Raw genomic sequence first — 19,024 nt, 5'->3', positions numbered from 1 at the left:
GGGGGGGGGGGGAAAAGGACGGGGTGGGAGCTGTTGCCTCCAGGGACATCGTATCCCATAACCTTGTGGGGTGACAGACATTCACACACAAGGACCCACGCACACACCCTCTCGCCCTTTGCTCTTCGGCTTTTCCTTTCCCCAGCCTTAAGTACTGCTCCACCTCCGCCGCCGATGCCGCCGCCGCACAGCCCCCTTCTCCTTAGCGCCTTACCTTGCTGCGACTCCCCATCCTCGCCCTCGCCTTGCCTTGTCCCCACTGCCATGCCCATCTGCCCCCATCTGCCCCCATCTGCCCCCTTCCCCTCTCCCCCCCCGACCCGCTGTTATCGCCCCACCGGTAGGGCTTCGTGCACTGCGACCTCAAACCGGAAAACGTGCTCCTCAAGGAGGCCAACAACAGGAGGGGCTTCACCGCCAAGGTGTGTGCGTGAGTGAGTGCGTGAGTGCTTGTGTAGGGCGCATGTGTGTATGTAGGTTGCTTCACTTCCCCAATTTCCCCTACCAATTACAGATTTAATAAATATCTCTTTGTCTCCCGCGCCAATTTTTTCATCGCACCTCACGGCCCCCTTTTGCCCGCCTCCTTTTCCCGCGCTCTCCACTCTGCCGCTTCCAACCTGTGACATCCACTCCCCCCTCCCCCGATCCCCCCCTCTCGGCTCCCCCCCCTCCATTCTCGCCTCCTCGGGGAATTATCTTCTCATTCCCAAAAAAACCCAATTCCCATTCCAGTTGGCGGACTTCGGTTTGAGTGAGCTCCGCTCCGCAGACGGGCTGGTGGTCGGTGACCTGGGCGGTACGGTAACCCACGTGGCGCCCGAGTCCGTAATGTACCGCCAGGTATCGGCGGCCTCGGACATGTACGCGTTCGGGATTTTGATGTGGGAGCTGTACACCGGGCAGCAGCCGTACCGGACCCTGCTGTCGCACATCTCCAAGAGGGAGGACCGCCATCGGGCCCTCCTGGCCCGCGTGGTGCACGAGGGATTGAGACCCTGCTTTCCACCGGGAGTACCGCAGGTGTGTGTATGCATGTATGTATGTGTGTATGTGTGTATGCGGGGGGGGGCGGGAAAGGGAAATGTGGGGGTAGGGAAGGGCAGTATGATGTAAAGTGTACGGTGTAGAATGTAGGGTTAAAAGGGGAATGCGGGAATGGCAGGATTTCCCGCGACCTATGGGGGGGAGGGAGGAGATGGCATGGCGTCATGTATCGTGCGTCATGTGTGTGTGTGTGTGTGTGTTGAGTATGTTGTTCGCCCTTCCTGTTGTAATATGAGGCATAGGTGGCATAGGCAAAAAGAGGTATCGAAAAGGCTGCCGTACTGCTGTACGCACCTCCCATTCATAACCTGTTGGAGATCCCTAGTCTCAGCGACTGTAGGACCAACGGCTACAACACCATCGATCTTGAGAGAAGTGATGACGATGAAGAGGGAGTCCCACAGGGGGGCTTTAAAACCCGTACAGGCAATCAGCCTTGCCTCGTAGTCAGAGGCTGACAGCCGTCTTATGCGGATACCTCGAGGTTGAAGACTGCCGTACGTTACTTGCCTCGGGACGGGGACTACGTCGGTGTTCCCATGCCGGGAGGTCTATCGCCTAGTAGGGGTCAGAACGCCTCGTCGGGGCGCCTCGACACTCTAAACTCTCCAACCAACCTCCCTCTCCCCCTTTCCTCCCCATCCCCCCTTCCCCTGCCCTGGCAGCAGCTTCACTCGTTTGTGGTTCGTCTTTCCCATCCCCCCTTCCTCCCTGTCCCTCCCTCCCTGTCCCTCCTTCCCTTCCTCTCACACACACACACACACACACACACACGCACACACGCACAACCCCCCCTAGGACTACTGGGCTCTGGCAGTCCAGTGCTGGAGTCCGGAGCCCACCTCCCGACCCACCACAGGGGAAGTGCTGGCGGCGCTGGAGGTCATGTACGGCAAGTACGTCAGTGGAGGTGGATGTGCCGCCGCTGCTCCCGCTACCTCTGTGGGCCCGCCCACCCACCCACCTAACTACGTCGCCATGCAGACACAGCCACAGACACACATACAGCCACAGACGCACATACAGACTCAGGTGCACCCGCACGGGGGCCACTCCGCTCAGCAGTTGGCGCCGTGGGCACCGGAGCCGTTACTCGCCGCCCCTGCATGAGGCTGAGGGGATTTGGGGGGGGCCGGGGGGGAAGGGAAGAAGTTGAGTTGAACAGCTATCCTCATCCGACACGCATACACACGCACACGCACACGCACACTCAGAACGCACCACCGGTCGGCTGCTGCTGGGCCCTGTGTGTGTGTACACGCTCTAGTCCGGTCCGCTCCTCTCATATTCCTGATGGGATTGGCAACTCGCCTCTCAAGAAGGAGTCGGCCCTGTTGTTGTTGTTGTTGCTCTGGATGCTGGCTGGTGGATGGCAGTTTCTGCTGCTGAATCGGTTCAATCGTAGTACAATGCAGCTTTTGTTGCTGTTGTTGACTTGTGCCATTAGAAGGAAAAATCCTACTCAGCTACTACCACTACTATCACTACTACTACCTTTACCACTATTACTACTACTACTACTACTATTACTACTACTACTTCTACTACTACTACTTCTACTACTACTACTACTACAATTTAATACGTAATATTAAGGAAGGATGGCATAACGGATATAAGACATAATTCGAGCGGTGCATATATTGCGCAGAAGTGTCGTACATGGCATACGTGAAGAGATTGAAAGTGCGGGATGGTTGGGTGGTGGTTGCGGTTGTGGTTGTGGTTGCGGTACTACAAGAGTAGAGGGTTGGGGGGAGGTGGGGGCCCGACAGGGGCCGGGGCAGCGGCGGTGGGTGCCGGGCCAGCGGTGTGTAGCGGATGTGTGCAGGAGGAGCGACGTGGGGGGGGGCCGGAAAGCGAATCTGTGTCTTGCCTCTCTGAAAGGCCTTGTGGTTGTGGTTGCGGTTGTTGTGGTTCTTGTTCTTGTGGTGGTGGTGGTGGTGGTGCAGCTGCTGCTGCTGCTCCTGGTAGCGGTGGTGGTGGTGGTCGTGAGGATGGATAAATGTAATATCCGGGACTGTGTTGCTGCTATTATATGTATTATTAAGCCTTATCATTAGGCTGCTACGGAGGGCGCCCCGCATTTTGTGCGGCCGGAGCTCTTGCGCTTTGTAAAACTGCTGCAACTGTTTGCATTGTTGTTAGGGCGGGAGATGGAATAAATCCGCAGGGGGGAGGAGTCCGGAGGAGGAGGTTGTTCAACGAGCAAGCTTTCTGTTCTGGCGTGTGCGTGTGTGTTTTGTCCTTGACAAGAGCGGGACGATGGGGGGGGGGAGGAAAGGTGCGCAGGGGATTCGCACATAGCGCGTATTGTGCATTCATTTCCTTGTTTGGCGGAAGAGAACATCGACTGCACACATACGAACATCGGAATGCGGCAAAAGTAATTCCCGGGTGTGTGTGCGTGTGTGCGTATCCTCTGTGCGCATGTGTATGTGCGTGCGTGTGTGTGTGTGCGTGTCCCTGTGTGTGCATCATCGCGATGACACGGCGCGTATCGTGTCACCTGGAAGTGTGTTTGCCAGCAAGCCGTACATATTCCCAGGGCATCCATGCATTTACGTTGCTAAAGACCATGGCTTGGCGTGTACCGAAGTATGTATGTGCGTGTGTATGTATGTGTGTGTGTTATGTATGGTGTACCGGTGCCCCCTCACGCGAGGCAACGTGATTGAAGGCGTGTTCGGTGTTGTTGGGTGTTGTGTGAAGTAGTGCGGGTGCTGTTTTGGCGGGGGTTGGGGTGTGGATGTGTGTGGATGTGTGTGTGGCGTCACTTTGCGTGGTGCCCCTTATGGGGGGGGGTGCGGGGTGCGGGTTGGGGGGGTTTGAGTACTAGAGGAGGAGGAGGAGGAATTGGGGATTTTGGGGGGTTCATTCCGTGGTGGTGGTGGAAAAGAGGATGCCGGGGGAAGGTGATGTGTGTAATATTTCGATGATGATTGCTACCGTTGGCGTTTGTTGGTTGTTCTTCCGTTTCCTGTCTTGTTGTTCATGTTGCTGCTGCTGTTGTGGATGTTTCGTTGTTATTACTGAAACGCTTAATGTTGGATGTAGCCCGCACACACACTGGCTCTTGCAGCCCTGTCTGCAGTTTGTGTTGTGTGTGCGCGTGCCTGTTTGTCTGTCTGTCTGTCTGTCTGTATGTATGTATGTCCCTGTCTGTCTTTCTGTTTGTCCGTCTTTCTGTTTGTCTGTCTTTCTGTTTGTCTGTCTGTCTGTATGAGTGTGTCTTTCTCTCTCGCGCGCGCGTGCATGTGTGCTCGTGCGCACTCGAGGGCGTCCACATCCTCGGACGCATGTACGTCATGTACGTCATGACATCAGGCTTCCCGCAGAAACCAAACCCACGTCTGTTACGTTTCTGATTTGTAGATGGAGCAGGGGGGAAGTTGAAGTTAAAGAGGAGGGAGCATTCCTTTCATTGTCGGTCCACGTGAAAAATATGTGTTCTTCTTTGCACTATGATAGTGCAATAATGGCACACTCACAGTGTTGGTTTTGTGCCTTAGGAGATGTATTTGTGTAAATGTGCTTGTTTCTTGTAACGCACGAGGGTGCGGGTACCACTACGACACGGAATCGAAATCGACTTTCAGTCCGTTTGACTCAGCACGCAACTTCGAACGGCTCTCCCTCTCTCTACGGGGGAAGGCAAGGCCATAATAAGATAAGAAAAGGATAAAGCGAGGTCAGCGGGCCAAATAACGTCTGGCAGCAACACTAGTGTTTTCCCGTAGTTGGGAGTTGCGCTCAAACCTTTAGGAGAATGAAATTTCGTCAGGTAGATAGTTTACATTTACGCGGTGGACACCTGAGTGATGTGATTGGTTTTCGGGCACGCGAAAGCGAGTGTGATGTTTTCCTCCTATCTATCTATCTATATATATATGTATATATATATGATTATATTGGTACCGTGCAGTTTGCCTTCCCCCCCCGGGCTCCCTCGCTGTGATCCCCGTGGGGTTCATAGCTGTAAAACCCATTCCACGACTGACGCCCGGTGCTCTCGTCTAGACGGGTCCTCGCTATGCACAGGAAGGAGGAACACAATACAATAAAATGTGTTGAAACCTGAGTCGAAACTTGGTAAGAGCGTCCGACAGCCGTACACTACAGTGCTGTGACTTGCCGGGGGCGGGCGCCGGTGCATGTTCTCCCCCGCCGGGGGTCCTACCTCCGTCGGTGATCGTGACGGAGGAAGTAAGAAGGCAGTGCAGGAAGTCCTCCCCTAAGGCCCTAGGACGGTTTGGTTCGCCATCGTTACAGCGCGCCTCGGTGTCGCGCGGACCACGGCATCGGTTAGGGCTCCCCACGTACCGCTGTCGCGTGGCGTCCAAGGGCGCGCATGATCATGATTGACCCGGGGACGAAGCACCTTAGCGAGGAGGGCGCCTATGTGGAAATGCGGTACACGGGGATGCGTATTCTCCGTGACAGGGTACATGTCGACAGCTCACAATGCAGCCGAGAGCTGACGGACTCGCATGCTAGCGCGTGAAGGGTGTGCAGCAAGCTGTACACTAGTGCATGTTGAGCTGACCATTGTTTGTCCATTTTGTCGAAGCGGAGCCGAAAAGCAAGTTGTTTACCGTTGCGCGGGGTCTTGTCTGTCTATCTAGTAGTTGGGTGCCGGGCCCGTGGGTCTGCAGTACCGTACGGCAAGCAGGCGTTGTGTGGCAGGCAACGCCGGGGTTGGTTGGCTGGGAAGAACGCAAGCATAGGCACTCGAACCTTCCGAAGAAATTTTAAATCTGAATTGAGGCTTGCTTATTTAATATATATTATAGCTGACTTTGAGTACATAAGTTGAATCCAATGCAAGCCATAGCGAACAGGAGCAGCGTCTCGCGCACGGCTTTTGCTGCGGCGAGCCGTGCAACTGGAAAGGTGGTTTCTATCAGTCTGCCTTGCAATCATCGTCGCCCTCAGGTCGCTTGTGCGGCATCGCTCGCTCTTGACCAGATTCCCATTGAGGCGCTGGCAGCCGGTGGCGTCGTCCTAGGTGAGAATATTATTTCGGTACTATTTATTTTCCAAATTCATCTGGGGTTACATAACGTTCATTCGGACTACCTCGTCGGGTTGGTCGAACGACGCAAGCATTAGAAACTGTTTGAGCACAGCCGCAGCCTACCACCGCCTTTGGACTTCCCTCATGCAGCCGGACTTGTCGGCACTATCGCATTTCAAATGCAGCAGCAGCCCGGAGCGGCAGGCGACGGCGTGGCGCTGTCGGAGGCTGCCAATGCCGCCGAGATGGCGCCACCACCGCCGCCCCCGCCGCCCCGCGAGAACGCTGTACTCGTAATGGGTGCCACGGGACGCCTTGGACGTCGCGTTGTTGCGAAGGTGCGTCTCAACGGTTTCCTTTGCACGACGTTTCTCTTAGCAGCACTCCTTGCAGTTTCCCAGTTGGTGATCAGAGGTAGGTAGGTAGGGAAGAGGGAAAGAGACTCGAGGAGAGGGAGAGATAAAATAAGGAAAGAGGGGAGGGGAGGCTCTGCCGACTCGGACACGAGACCATGACGTGAAGGGGCACGGATCTGGCCTGGTGAATAAGGAGCCATGGCCCGTCTGGGGCAAGGCCGCATGCACCGGTGTACAGGATGGATGCGCAGCCGTCGCAGCCTACATACTTTGTTTGCCCCCCTCTCGCCGTCCGCCCGCGAAAAAGCAATTTCTGCTCACACGTACATCCTCGTTCCCATGAACAGCCCACGTTCACATCACGCTTCAACGAACCCTTACCTTTTCGCTGACCTGGGTTGAACTTTTGGGGATGACCTGACAGTCCAGATCTGGATCCTGGCGTGACCGGCCAATCGCGTTTAAATTCCTGAGGTACCCATACCGCCCACCCGCCCTAACTCACATCCGCTCGCCACTACTTTTCTTACCCAGTTCTCTAATTCTGGCCACTCTGACTCTACAACTGCTCCCCACTCACAGCTGCTGGCGATGGGTCGCACCGTGGTAGCGGGCTGTCGGAGTCTGGATAAGGCCCGTGATGTGCTGCTGGGCACTGGCGAGGGTCGCATGGGTCTCAGCGCGGGCTTCCAGGAAGGGGGTCGCCCGGGGATATTGTTCCTGGAGCAGGTGCGTGCGGGTATGGATGTGCGTGTGGGATATGGTCGTATACTGGATGTGCTGGTGTTATTTACATAATAAGGCGTATCTGTGCGTGAGTGTGTGTGTGTGTGTGTGTGTTTATGTGTCTGGTGCCCGGACCTTGGTTGGGTCGAGGTATGAGCGTCTGGACCCACCTTAAGCTTGCGGGCGCCTTTAGCTTGGTTCGTGTTATGTGTACCTTTCACTTGAAGCCTCCCATTCTTTCGCCTCCCGTGGCACCTTTCCAACTTGCCTTCCCTCCTTGCCTTCCCCCTGCCTTCCCCCTGCCTTCCCACGTTTCCCCCCCCGGTATCAACGTTCGCACACTGGTTAGGTGGACATCACAAACCCGGAATCCCTCAGGCGGTCCGAGCTGTGGGAGGGCGTGCAGCAGGTGGTGCTGACGGTCGGCACCGTATTCGGGCCGCTGCCGGAGGGAGGCTTCGGGGTGCTGGACGGCATGACCAGCGAGCGAGTGGAGGCGGAGGGTGCGTGTGTCTTCCCTGCTGTGTTTGTGGCGTGGTGGATGGGATGGTGGAGGGTGGGAGAAGGGCGGGGGGCCAGAGCCGCGCGAGGGCGTCGTGACCTTGGGCCGCACAGGCCTTGCTGATGTGTGGGACAGAGGGTTTAATGATAAACGAATTATTACATGAATCGAAATTACAATCCGATTCTGCACCCTGATGTGGTATGTATCGGTTCATAACTCGCAACAGCGAATTCGCTTGGAAAACATGCGATCCCCTAAACGACCCCTCCTTTCATTCGCCAAACCACGCGCACACACATACACACACGCACACCCTCCCTGCAGGCATCTCCTCTCTTGTCTCCGTACTTCGGGAGGTACTGCCCAAGAAGGCCACCCGCAGCAGCCAACTGGTGAGTTAGGAGGCGGCGGCCAAGCGAAGAGGGATTTCTTCGATACCCTAAAGGGAAAATGTTGGTACAGTTCGCCGTTCACGCGGCCTAAACATCGGATCGGGACTTAGCCACCGAAATACTACAATATTACTACTTCACCACATCAGCACCACCAACAGCGACACCAACTCTCATCACCTCTTCACCAGCGTACCAACCATCATCATCATCATGATCGTCGTGAGCATCAATCAATGCCTGCTTTTCTCTGTGTCGAATCGGCCTGTCGAATGGCAGGTGCTGCCCATGCGTACGGCAGAGGAGTTGGCGGTTTGGAACCGGTTAGACGACGTCATCATGGGCGGCTCAAGTGACAGTGGTCTGCAGCCTGCGCCGGAGGGCGCGGGTGTGGCTGGGGCGGTGTGGCGAGGCAATCTGGTGGTGGAGGTGGGTGACACACAAAATCTTGTTTTTGTAAGCGGGAAGGCAGGTAGGCAGGCAGGGTGAGAAGGCGGTTACTCCGGGGGACTTTGTTGTGCTCTTGTAGAATGTAACGGGGCCCTGCGATGTGACAGTAGTTTTTGTTTACATACAATTAAGTAGGTGTGTTCTCATTGAGTTTTATTATTTGTTTATTAAATAGAATAAAATCAGCAATCAAACCTAAACATGAATTCTAGTCCGATTCAACGATAGTCCGATCCAACTAATCAAACTAATCAAGAATCGAATCGTTCTCGGCACCTCCGGCCAAAGTACGTACCCACTAACCAGCGCCACCATGGCCACCGCAGGGTGGCGGCTTCTGTGGCGCTCGCAGCAACAAGCTGGGCCTGGACCTGGCGGGGTATGACGGAGTGCATCTGCGGTTGCTGGGAGATGGTCAAACGTTCAAACTCAACATCAAGACGGTGAGGCGCGAGCTGATGATATTAGGCAGCCCGGAAATCGACCTTTGCAACGGGGGGTGGAAGAACCTGTTCGGCGGGCGGTTAGGGCGATTAAATAACGTTATAATGTTTTGGGATTATAACTGTTTTGGGAAAGATTTGAAGTTATTTTTCCCATCTACGTTTGATTTGATCTGTTAATCTGTTAATATCTATTACTTAAACACATCCCCCAACCTATTAAAATTACCACAGATCGACCAGGAAGATGTACCCGAGTCCACCTACCAAGCTACCTTCGACACGGTGAGCGGCCAGTGGGCGGACGTGTACATACCCTGGCACAACTTCGTACCCGTCAAGAGGGCGCAATCAGATCCGGAAGGTGAGAGGAGAGCGAGAGGGAGAGGGAGAGGGCGCTGGGGAAGCGGGAGATGAAGAGGGAGATGCGACATGACGGAATCAGGGCGGTGACGCCCTGTGATGGAGTGCGGTGTGAAGGTGCTGTGTGCATGGTAGGGGAATGGAAAAGGGTGAAGCCATGGATGTGTAGCAGTGCAGTGCCAGCCAGGATAGGTGTCGTGAAACCACCGGAAGGGGGATGAAGCAGCAGGCTGATAAAAGGCCAATTAAAAAGTTTGTTTCGACGGTGATTTTCAATGTGCCTTGAATGAGGTATTTTTTGTGCTATATCTTGGCGTGAAGTGATGCGATGTCTCGACAGTTGTGTTGACCTCGAGGTGCGCTTTTGTGTGTGTGTGTGTGTGTATGTTTTGTTGTCGTACAGGTGCCCCGCTTGATCCCTCTCGCATCTCAAAGTTGGGTCTGGTGTTGAGCCGGTTCGAATACAACAAGATGCCCAACCCCGACTACAAGCCGGGGCCCTTCGAGTTGCTCATAGAGGGAGGCATCCACGCGTACAACGATGTACGGCCCCAGCTGGTCATGGTGGGTGCATGGGCTGGACTGGTCCCCTAAGTCTATGATTTACCTTAGGCTGGAAAGTCAGCTCTTCAGCTTGTCCTTCGGTGTTCCACTATTTTGCTCTGTTTTTGTTCTCTTTGTTCTCAATCATTCCCGGGTTCAACTCCCACTAAAACCGTACTCCTCTGCCAACCTTTTGCACCCGCACAAGTGGACATCTTCGAACATGAACCAGTCAGCCCTCCTTTCCAGTTCCCTGCCCATGTCCATGCCCTGGTGTACACTTGTTATTCGCTTTGAACTGGTGTTTGAGTAAGCGTGGTCCTCGTCTTCCGGCGGGCGGTTTCTGTCCCCTATCGTCAAACGTTAGGTTTTCTCCCAGTTCTCACAACCTCGTCCTGGGTCCTGCCCGCCCGCTCTCCACGCGCTTAGCCAACACCGCCCCCGACCTGCTCCGTACACCTGCCGTACGGCACAGATCTCCTCGGCGGGGGTAGAACGTAACGCCATCATTGGTGATGACGAGGTGAAGCGCGCCGCCGACATTCCGATTGTACAGCTAAACCCCAACGGTACATTAAACCACAAGTACACCGCCGAAATCGCCGTACGATCGTCCGGCTATCCGTATTCAGTGGTGCGGTCCACAGGTAAATCGGGGCTGCCATACTTAAGGGGGGTCTTGCGATGAGTTGTCTCTATTTGGGCGGTCGTCTTGGGGGCTAGGAAGAGCAGTCCAACTGGGACCGCAGTCCAACTGGGTGCCTGTGCTTTTCGATCGCTGTTGGTCGCTCTCTGTGCCGGTAAGGGCGACATCGCTTCCTTTTTTCCCGCCTCTGCCCCTTCCCGTGTTCCTGCCCCTCAGGCATGATCGACAGCTTCGAGGGCGGCCCCTACCTGCTCCAAGCGGACCAGGGTGATGAGATTGTGGGGCAGATCAGTCGCGAGGAGGTTGCCGAATGTCTGGTCATGGCGGTCAGCATGCCGGAGGCAACTGGCAAGGTGGGAACGGGGCTCGATCGGGGAACCTCCGGGGTCCTGTTCATATACCTCGCGGCATCATAATTCTTAGGGGGAAGTCCCAAGTACAGGAGGAGGAGGAGGAGGAGGAGAAGAGGAGGAGGAGGAGGAGGAAGGACACCTGAGGGGTCGCTGCGAAAAGGAACTGGGCCGTGGGATGGGGAGCAGGTGGGGCGTGTCTTAAGCTGCAAGACCGGTACAGGGCAGTACGGTAGGGAAGGCCAAGGCAAGACAACCCAGCCCAGATCAACCCAACACAGCCACGGGCGCTCCCATCAGCTCTCCTTATTTCCCCTCTTGTCTTGTCTTGTCTTGTCTTGCTGCCGCGCATCAACCAGTCTCACGATTTTCGCCCCTCCTCCTCGTCCTCGTCCTATGTCACTTTCACCACCGCCTTCCTTCCGTGCCTTTCGGGCGGCTCTCGTTGGCTTCGGACGTACAGACGTTCGAGCTACGCCGTAACGAGGCGGCGGAGAGCAAGGGAAAGAGACCCATGGGTCGTCAGGACTACGTGCGGCTCTTCCTCAAACTGGCCTTAGGTAGGTGCCTGGCAGTTGGGACGTACAGTCAGGTTTGGGGTTACTTGTGAGGTCGGGAAGGACATGCAGTGGGTAGGGAGAAGGAAAATCTCGAGAGGGTTTCCGGCTGCTGCTGCTGCTGCTGCTGCTGCTACTGCTACTGCTACTGCTGCTACTGCTGTTGTTGCTGCTGCTGGCTTTGCATCGTTGCTTCTATGTACGCTCTCGCCCTAGCGCTAGCTCTAGCTTTAGCTTCTAGCTCTTGTACGAAAGAAAGTCTAGCCATGTGTTGCGTTCCCTCCAGTGCGTCACCTGCCTCCTGCCAGCTCCTGCGCCCTACTTCCCATCATCCACGCGGACGCTTCATCACGCCCCCCCCCCCAAATGCCCCCAACCCCTCAATCTCCCGAACAGACAAGCACCGCTGGCGGGTGGGGCTGCAGCCCATGCCCAAGCCAGTACCGCCCCCGTCCCCGGTTACTGAGGAGCGGCGCAGAGAGATCGTCGCGCAGGTGGCCGTCATCCGCGGCCAAGGGCCCCCGCCGTCATCGGGCTCTGGGCAGCCGCAGCCTCAGGTGCAGGTGCAACCGGGACCCGGAGACGGTGCCAACGGTGCTTCGGTGCTGGTGCAGCCGCAGGCGACGGCGACGGCGGAGGTGAAGGCCGAGAAGCAGCGAGAGACGGTTGGCGTGCGGGCGTAGTCCGGCGATGTCTGAATGCCTGGAATCACGTCGTTTGAGCTGTCTGTATGTCCGTAGCTGGTGGAGCTTGCGATGTACAACAGGAAACGATTTATCTGCGAATGCGGGTGCCGCAATAACTGACAGTGTAGAAGTGTGTAGAAGCGTGTGCCCGGAGCGAGTGCTGAGCGACGAGCGTTATGCGTTGTTCATGATTATTATAAGTTGTCTTGAGTGTGTTGTGCACGGCCGTGCTGTCTGCGTACGCGGACCGACCAAGACGAAGCTGTGTGTGCATATGTATGTATGTATGTACGTATGTGTGTGTGTGTGTTTGCTAGAATGGAGAGAGGAAGTGAGAGCGACTTCGTGTGCTTATACGTATGTATGTACGTCTGTGCGCGTTCTGAGTATAAGGGTGTGCGTATAGCATCCCTAGACAGCCTTGTTTCCAGTGGCGTGAGCGTGTGTGAGCATGGACACGGCTCGACTGAGCACCGACTCACAGTTTGCACAGAAGGGCTGTGAGGACATGTTCAGGGATGAAAGGTGCGATGTGTACAGAAGGGAAGCATGAGAACAGTACGGAAAGGAAGTGAGTGAGGAGGCATGAGCGAGGCAGCAAAGGCCGACATCGCTGTGACCCTTCTGGTCTCCAGAGACAGCCTGGTAGCAGCAGCGGGCGCTGTGATGGCGGTGCTCGGTTGTGGGCAATTTACCTTTCTTTTTTAGCTTGGCTTTTGATTTTTTTGATTTGGCGGAGTGAGGATGGGTGCTACAAACGGTGGCAGGCAGGCAGCAGGAGGAGCCGATTAAGGGAACCTGAAGGTCAACGTGAGCGTATCTCCATGCAGATCACGGCACAGAGATTTATGGCACGGCTTGCGCAATGCGTGTGGACAACAGCTCTAAGCTGCGCTCGGTTTGTAACGCAGGCTGGTGGTTCGCGCAGCTGCAAGTGTGTGAAAGCACGTAATGCGGCTCTAAAAACTAGGGGGCAGCAGAAGAGCGTCGTAAGAATATTTGGCCTGTGTGATGCACAGCACACGTAGCGTATGCCTGCTGCGAAGGCAAGATAAGGGCACGCCCCTCAGCGAGTATGTGTATATGTATGTGTATGTGTATGTGTATATGTATGTGTATGTGTATGTGTATGTGTATGTGTATGTGTATGTGTATGTGTATGTGTATGTGTATGTGTATGTGTATGTGTATGTGTATGTGTATGTGTATGTGTATGTGTATGTGTATGTGTATGTGTATGTGTATGTGTATGTGTATGTGTATGTGTATGTGTATGTGTATGTGTATGTGTATGTGTATGTGTATGTGTATGTGTATGTGTATGTGTATGTGTATGTGTATGTGTATGTGTATGTGTATGTGTATGTGTATGTGTATGTGTATGTGTATGTGTATGTGTATGTGTATGTGTATGTGTATGTGTATGTGTATGTGTATGTGTATGTGTATGTGTATGTGTATGTGTATGTGTATGTGTATGTGTATGTGTATGTGTATGTGTATGTGTATGTGTATGTGTATGTGTATGTGTATGTGTGTGTGTGTGTGTATGTGTGTGTGTATGTGTGTGTGCGTATGGAGTTAACGGGTTCACTGGTAAGAGGTAACGGGGGAGGTGCTGTATCCGCAGCTCTGCACGTCCACTGCTGCGGCCCGCTCAATGTATGCCACGCACCTCCACCAACATGAGGGGGCAGCTTCTAGAACTTGTTATGCAGCACGCAGCCCCCCCGGCACGGGGTGCACGACACGAGATCAATGCGCCCCATTGAGGAACGCACGCAAGCACCTGTACACCCCTTCCAAGGGCCAGGGAAGAGATCCACACGTCAGCATAGCAGCAATGCCGACGCCCTCGGCCCGTGTTCTAGGGGTGAGCCGGGCCCAGTAGCCCGTCGCAATGGAAACCGAGCCTTCAGGTCGCCCAGGGGGCTTGATCCGGGGCCGTTCCGTAATTTTCCAACTTTCGACATGACAGCTATGACAGCTATGGGCGGCATCAGATGTACATTGAGTTACTGCAGTACATGTATATAGCAGCCCTAGATATGATGGTGCACCCAAAGCAAGAACCAGGGGAGGGCAGGAATCAATCGACTCAGGTGTGGCACGTCAGTGCTCGGTTTCCCAGGTGTGGTGGAGGGAACCTACGCAGTGGAAAAGGGCGGGAAAGGTCTCCTTTTCGCAAAGCAGCGGTGATGCGTCGCCAAAGGTTGGCTAGAAGCCTCTAGAGTGTGCCCGTCGTGTGCGGGAACACTGGCATTACAGCGAGCAGAGCTAACTGCCCGCATAGATCAAGGTACGTTCTCCACCAGCCTGGAAAGCCGCGGCGCAGGCCCACATTCCGGTGGCAATGTTAGATCGTGCCGGAGGAACTATTCATGCGCAGCGCACCAGGTGACAGCGATGCTTGCTTCGATCTAAGCGTCCTTGCATCCCTAGCCGATACTATCGAGCCCCACAGGGGTGCCTCAATCGAAGGCCAAGTAGGAGGCATTATGCATCAACATTAAGATATCAGGCAACATGATGGAAGCCTGTTGCTCTCCCAACTAATCAGTGACGACCAGCTGTGGCTTTTTCAGGCCCTGTACGGAGCGTACGACATTATCAGTTCTGGACAGTGCCTATGGTGCCTTAGGGGCTACCCATATTACAAATGGGGAACTCGAGGTGATGAAGGAAGCTCACATAATTTTCTTACTTGGTCTGTCGGCATGGGCAGCGAGATCGGATACCGATCGAGCCCACCATTTCAGCTCCCTTCCGCGTCAAGCCGCGTTACTGCGTCAATCAACGTTAGGAGGACCTGCTTGTCATATAACCAGTAACTCTCTACCTTTCAATCGGTCGAAATATGTTGATAACGCTTCGACAAACGGTTCCGCGGAAACAAAGGCAGATCTATAGATTTTACCAGTTATAAGTCAAAGTGATGATGGATCTTTCAAAAATTGGATAGATACCGGACGTGTGACACTTGTGACCGACACTGGTGGTCATGCTTTGTTTTTTTTTTGCGCATCTAATGTGATTCACTCTACACGATTTATCAGAAAGAAAGTAACTGGTAGAGAAGATGGGCTACTTGGTGATACATCACACTTTCCTTACGAGTTGACTGCTGAACAATTTGACTACTGCAACGCAATATCCTAAATATTTACAATCAGTTTTGTGCTTTGAGACTTAGGTGATTATTGCTTACTGAGCATGATGCCAAGACAGCGTATCACGAAGCTGTTTAGTGTTCCGTTTCCTATAGCCTTTTGCGACTTGAACAACCAATGAATGACAAAATGAAATCGTAGCACTCATAAATTCTACCTAATGTTCATAAATGGAACATTCAGCCATGCCTGCCCTTCAAGCATTCTTCGTCATGATGTCTTTGCTGGTATCACACCCGGCAGTGGCAAATGGACTCATGAGTACTTGTAAGTGAAATAATATATTTCCATCCATCTATGTAGGGACCTCTGTTAAAACCATGATCCCCTCGGGTCTGCTGACCTGCCGCTGAAGCTTCGTGCCGCTGACGCGTTGTGCCGCTGACCTCTGATACGCCACGGCCACGTTTATCTGGTAACATGGATACAGACGTAGCAGGAAGTGGTGGCGACCGCCAGGTTTCGGCCTTGGAGAACGCCGATCAGCCATCTGCTAGCGACTCTGACCTCTCGCCCGCCATAGTGCCAACAATCGCATGGAGTCCGCATCCCCCCGCCTACCCACCCCACACCCTATTTCCATCTCCTCAGCCCGCCCACAGTTCCTTTCCTTCTCCGGGACGACCCGCCCAGCCGTCCTCCCCTCCACCAGCGGCACCCGTGCACCCGCCTCCTCCACTGCCGCGGGGTCCCCAGCCCTCGTCGTGGCCGCCCCAGGCCCATTCACCCTGGCCCTCTAGGAAACCCCCTCCAAAAAGGACATTAAACCCGTCACCTCGGCCTCATGGTTCGCAAGAAGTCATGGTGCCAAGAAGCCCGCCAAGTCCCTCACCGCGGCCGCCACACCCACCACCATCGCCACGGCCACCGTCGCCATGGCCCCCATCGCCACGGCCACCACGCCCACCACCATCGCCGGCCCCGCCACCGCCACCACGGCCCCCATCGCCACGGCCACCACGCCCACCACCATCGCCGGCCCCACCACCGCCGCCACGGCCCCCATCGCCACGGCCACCACGCCCACCACCATCGCCGGCCCCACCACCGCCGCCACGGCCCCCATCGCCACGGCCGCCACGCCTACCTCCATCGCCACGGCCACCGTCGCCATGGCCCCCATCGCCACGGCCACCACGCCCACCACCATCGCCGGCCCCACCACCGCCACCACGGCCCCCATCACCACGGCCGCCACGCCCACCACCATCGCCGTCGCGACCACCGCCGCCACGGCCCCCATCGCCACGCCCACCACGGCCTCCAACGTCACGGCCGCCACCCCCACCCCCACCGCCACGTAGCCCATCACCGCGACTTCCGCGATTACCTTCACCACCACCGCCGCCGCTGACGTTCCCACCAACATTGCTGCGGCCACCGTCTCCTAACTCCCGCAACCTGTCGTTGGCGCCGCGACCCCCGCCTCCATTAAGAGCATTTGTTGACGTGTCGGCTGTCGGTGTTGGTGGCTCCGCTGATACCGAGCCAGACTACACCTCCAGTGATACAGTCGGAGGTGGGTTAGGCACTTGATAAAACACATGGCAGCTTGTAGTAACACGACAATTTTCGTAACGGTTACACACGGTCACACGGTTGCACATTGCTTCCCTCAGCCGACAGGGGTCCCCACCTGCACGGTCCTCATCCAACCCTGTTGCCTAAACAAGCAGCAGGCAAACCCTTGTCCACACATTTTATAACCTGTGGGCGGTTTTCAGGTACGGGGAACGCACCCCACGACCATGTAAAACACACACACACACATACATACACACACATACACACACACGCAGATAAGCTGTGGCAGTGCGAACCCTGTGAGACGTGTGTATGTATCGTGTGTCACTCCTGACCCGGGAAAACCCCCCATCGGGGGACTCTTCCCTCCCGCTCGCCCCACCCAATCCAACCTGGAGTAGGCGGAAACTGCCCAGATGCTCAAAAGATTTTGGACCAGCACAACATATATCGTCTTTGCCACCAGGCGCCGCCGTTGCGTTGGGATGAAGGCCTGGCCGCGGCCTCAACCACATACGCGCAGAGCCTTGCTGATGCCGGCTGCGCGCTGCGCCACTCAGCTTGGGGAGGCTATGGCGAAAATCTAATGGCGCAGAGGGGCTTTCCACGGGTTGATGCAACCTGCCTCCCTGCGGTGAAAGGCTGGTACTCGGAAGTCAAGGACTACGATTGGGATGCAGCTCGGCTGTTTGCCGACAATTGGGCCCGCGGCACAGGACACTTCACGCAGGTCGTATGGAAAGGCACGTCCTTCCTGGGCTGCGGCATGGGCATGGCCGGTCTGACCATGCAGCTTGGCAGCACTACGTACAAGGGGTCTTGCAAAGTGGTGGTGTGCCGTTACCGTGCACCTGGGAACTACGCCTACGACTTGTCCTTCCTGCGAAATGGTGAGCGTGAGTGACGTGTGAGCATACAAAGCAAGGAATGGGACATTTATGTGCATTCTTCGCTGGGTGTAACGGCTGGGTGTTGCCGGTGAGAGCTGTGGTCGGAGGAGAGCAGGAAAGCTTGCCGTGTGCCCTCCATTCCCTATTCGCTTCTTTTTCCTTTTCACTCCCTCGGCTCCCTTTCCCTCCCCTTCACCTCCCCTTTACAAGCTCCCTTAGAGCAAAGGCTCCCGACCTCAACGCATATTCCTTCCTTCTACCCTGGCTCTTGACGTTTACTCTTTAGCTTAAAAACACTTCCTTAGCTTCCAGCGTACTACCTCTTTCCACCTGCCATGCTTCCGCCGGGATTCTTTATCTGGATTATCATATTAAAACGTCCATGGGCCCCCCGGCTTTTACGGACACACCCGCACTTGTGTGCGGAACTTGTAACTTGTAACTTGATTATCTCACTGCGGTGCTCCCGGTGACTCCCTTCGCAGTGCTTCGAAACATCAGCGAAATCGTCGTCTGATGTCCTGGCCGGATGTAAGGATGTAAGGATGGGGATCCGATCCCCCTTGGCATACCTTGCCCTGTAGTCTTTGTCTGCTTGTCTTGCCTCCCTGGTGCTGGCGTTACACCGGAGGTGTTTACGCCAGTTTTTTACTTTAGGACAGCAGGTACTTATTAGAGCCATCAGCGTTAGCACGCAGCTCGTTGAACGGCGACGGCAATGGACATTTCTAAGCGCAATCCTCTCGCGGCAGCAGCCACAGGATGGTGGATACGACGGAGCACCGACTGCACCTATGCTCTTTTGTTGTGTGTGATTGTTTTACAGTGGGGGCTCTCCAGGTGCCCGTGAAGAGTAGCGGGCAGTAGGTGGCCGTGCACTGCACCTGGGAGACAAACAGGGCAACCAAGGCACCCACCCAGGCCAGACAACGCAAGTGTCACTTAGACAGAAGAAAGCGAATCCAAAGGGATGGCTCAGAGACCCGCGATCACGGGGAGATTTGCCATTAGGTGTGTGTTTATGTGTGTGTGTATGTGTGTGTGTTACATATCTTACCGGGCATATGCTTGTGTATATCTTCATGGCAACTTGTATAAGGTGCGCGCTTGCATGAGAAGCAACGGGCGCCCTAAGGGGGTGTTTCCACTTGGATTAAAAGTCGCGGATTAAGGTATTTTTAAGCCGCGCCAATCCACCGCTAATCCGTCGGAGTGTTTCATACATCTGGATTAAGAAACGGATTGAAGTACGACACTTGCTCATTCCGTGCATAAAATGCAAAAACGAGTATTGCCAGACATTTAAAAGACTATCGAGTATCAACATGAAGGCCTTGTAGCACCTTTGAACGACACCCA

The 19,024-nt window shown here is 55.1% G+C and overlaps 4 protein-coding genes across 4 annotated transcripts in view; 3 read left to right on the top strand and 1 right to left on the bottom strand.

The window, feature by feature from the left end:
* VOLCADRAFT_86237 (uncharacterized protein) overlaps positions 1-3,052 on the top strand; it is a gene marked incomplete at both ends in the record, with an annotated part of 12,971 nt that extends 9,919 nt beyond the window's left edge. Inside the window, 4 exons of the mRNA XM_002946159.1 lie at positions 345-422; positions 736-978; positions 1,846-1,957; positions 3,000-3,052. Of these exons, the coding sequence (XP_002946205.1) occupies positions 345-422; positions 736-978; positions 1,846-1,957; positions 3,000-3,052 (486 nt within the window). The remainder of the gene's footprint in view (positions 1-344; positions 423-735; positions 979-1,845; positions 1,958-2,999) is intronic.
* Positions 3,053-5,404: 2,352 nt separating this feature from the next.
* Positions 5,405-13,004, top strand: VOLCADRAFT_102805 (uncharacterized protein; the record flags this gene model as incomplete). Its single annotated transcript, XM_002946158.1, has 14 exons — positions 5,405-5,491; positions 5,983-6,055; positions 6,215-6,402; positions 7,003-7,149; positions 7,496-7,649; positions 7,976-8,043; positions 8,323-8,472; positions 8,820-8,936; positions 9,171-9,300; positions 9,703-9,863; positions 10,318-10,489; positions 10,705-10,841; positions 11,302-11,398; positions 11,792-13,004. 14 exons carry the CDS (start codon positions 5,405-5,407, stop codon positions 12,076-12,078), a joined length of 1,968 nt encoding a protein of 655 aa, XP_002946204.1. The 3' UTR covers positions 12,079-13,004.
* A 2,542-nt stretch (positions 13,005-15,546) lies between these two features.
* Positions 15,547-16,620, bottom strand: VOLCADRAFT_86235 (uncharacterized protein; the record flags this gene model as incomplete). Its single annotated transcript, XM_002945809.1, has 2 exons — positions 15,547-15,663; positions 16,084-16,620. The coding sequence occupies 2 exons, from the start codon at positions 16,618-16,620 to the stop codon at positions 15,547-15,549; spliced, it is 654 nt and encodes a 217-aa protein (XP_002945855.1).
* Positions 16,621-17,193: 573 nt separating this feature from the next.
* Positions 17,194-17,679, top strand: VOLCADRAFT_55043 (uncharacterized protein; the record flags this gene model as incomplete). The annotated part of the gene is made up of 1 exon (XM_002946157.1): positions 17,194-17,679. A coding segment is annotated over one exon (486 nt), but the record flags the coding sequence as incomplete, so codon positions are not given.
* Positions 17,680-19,024: the final 1,345 nt, after the last annotated feature.

Source organism: Volvox carteri (genome assembly GCF_000143455.1).
Source record: "Volvox carteri f. nagariensis unplaced genomic scaffold VOLCAscaffold_1, whole genome shotgun sequence".
Lineage (NCBI taxonomy): Eukaryota > Viridiplantae > Chlorophyta > Chlorophyceae > Chlamydomonadales > Volvocaceae > Volvox > Volvox carteri.
The sequence above is the reverse complement of the archived record's forward strand: the minus strand, read 5'-3'. Positions and strand labels throughout refer to the sequence as shown.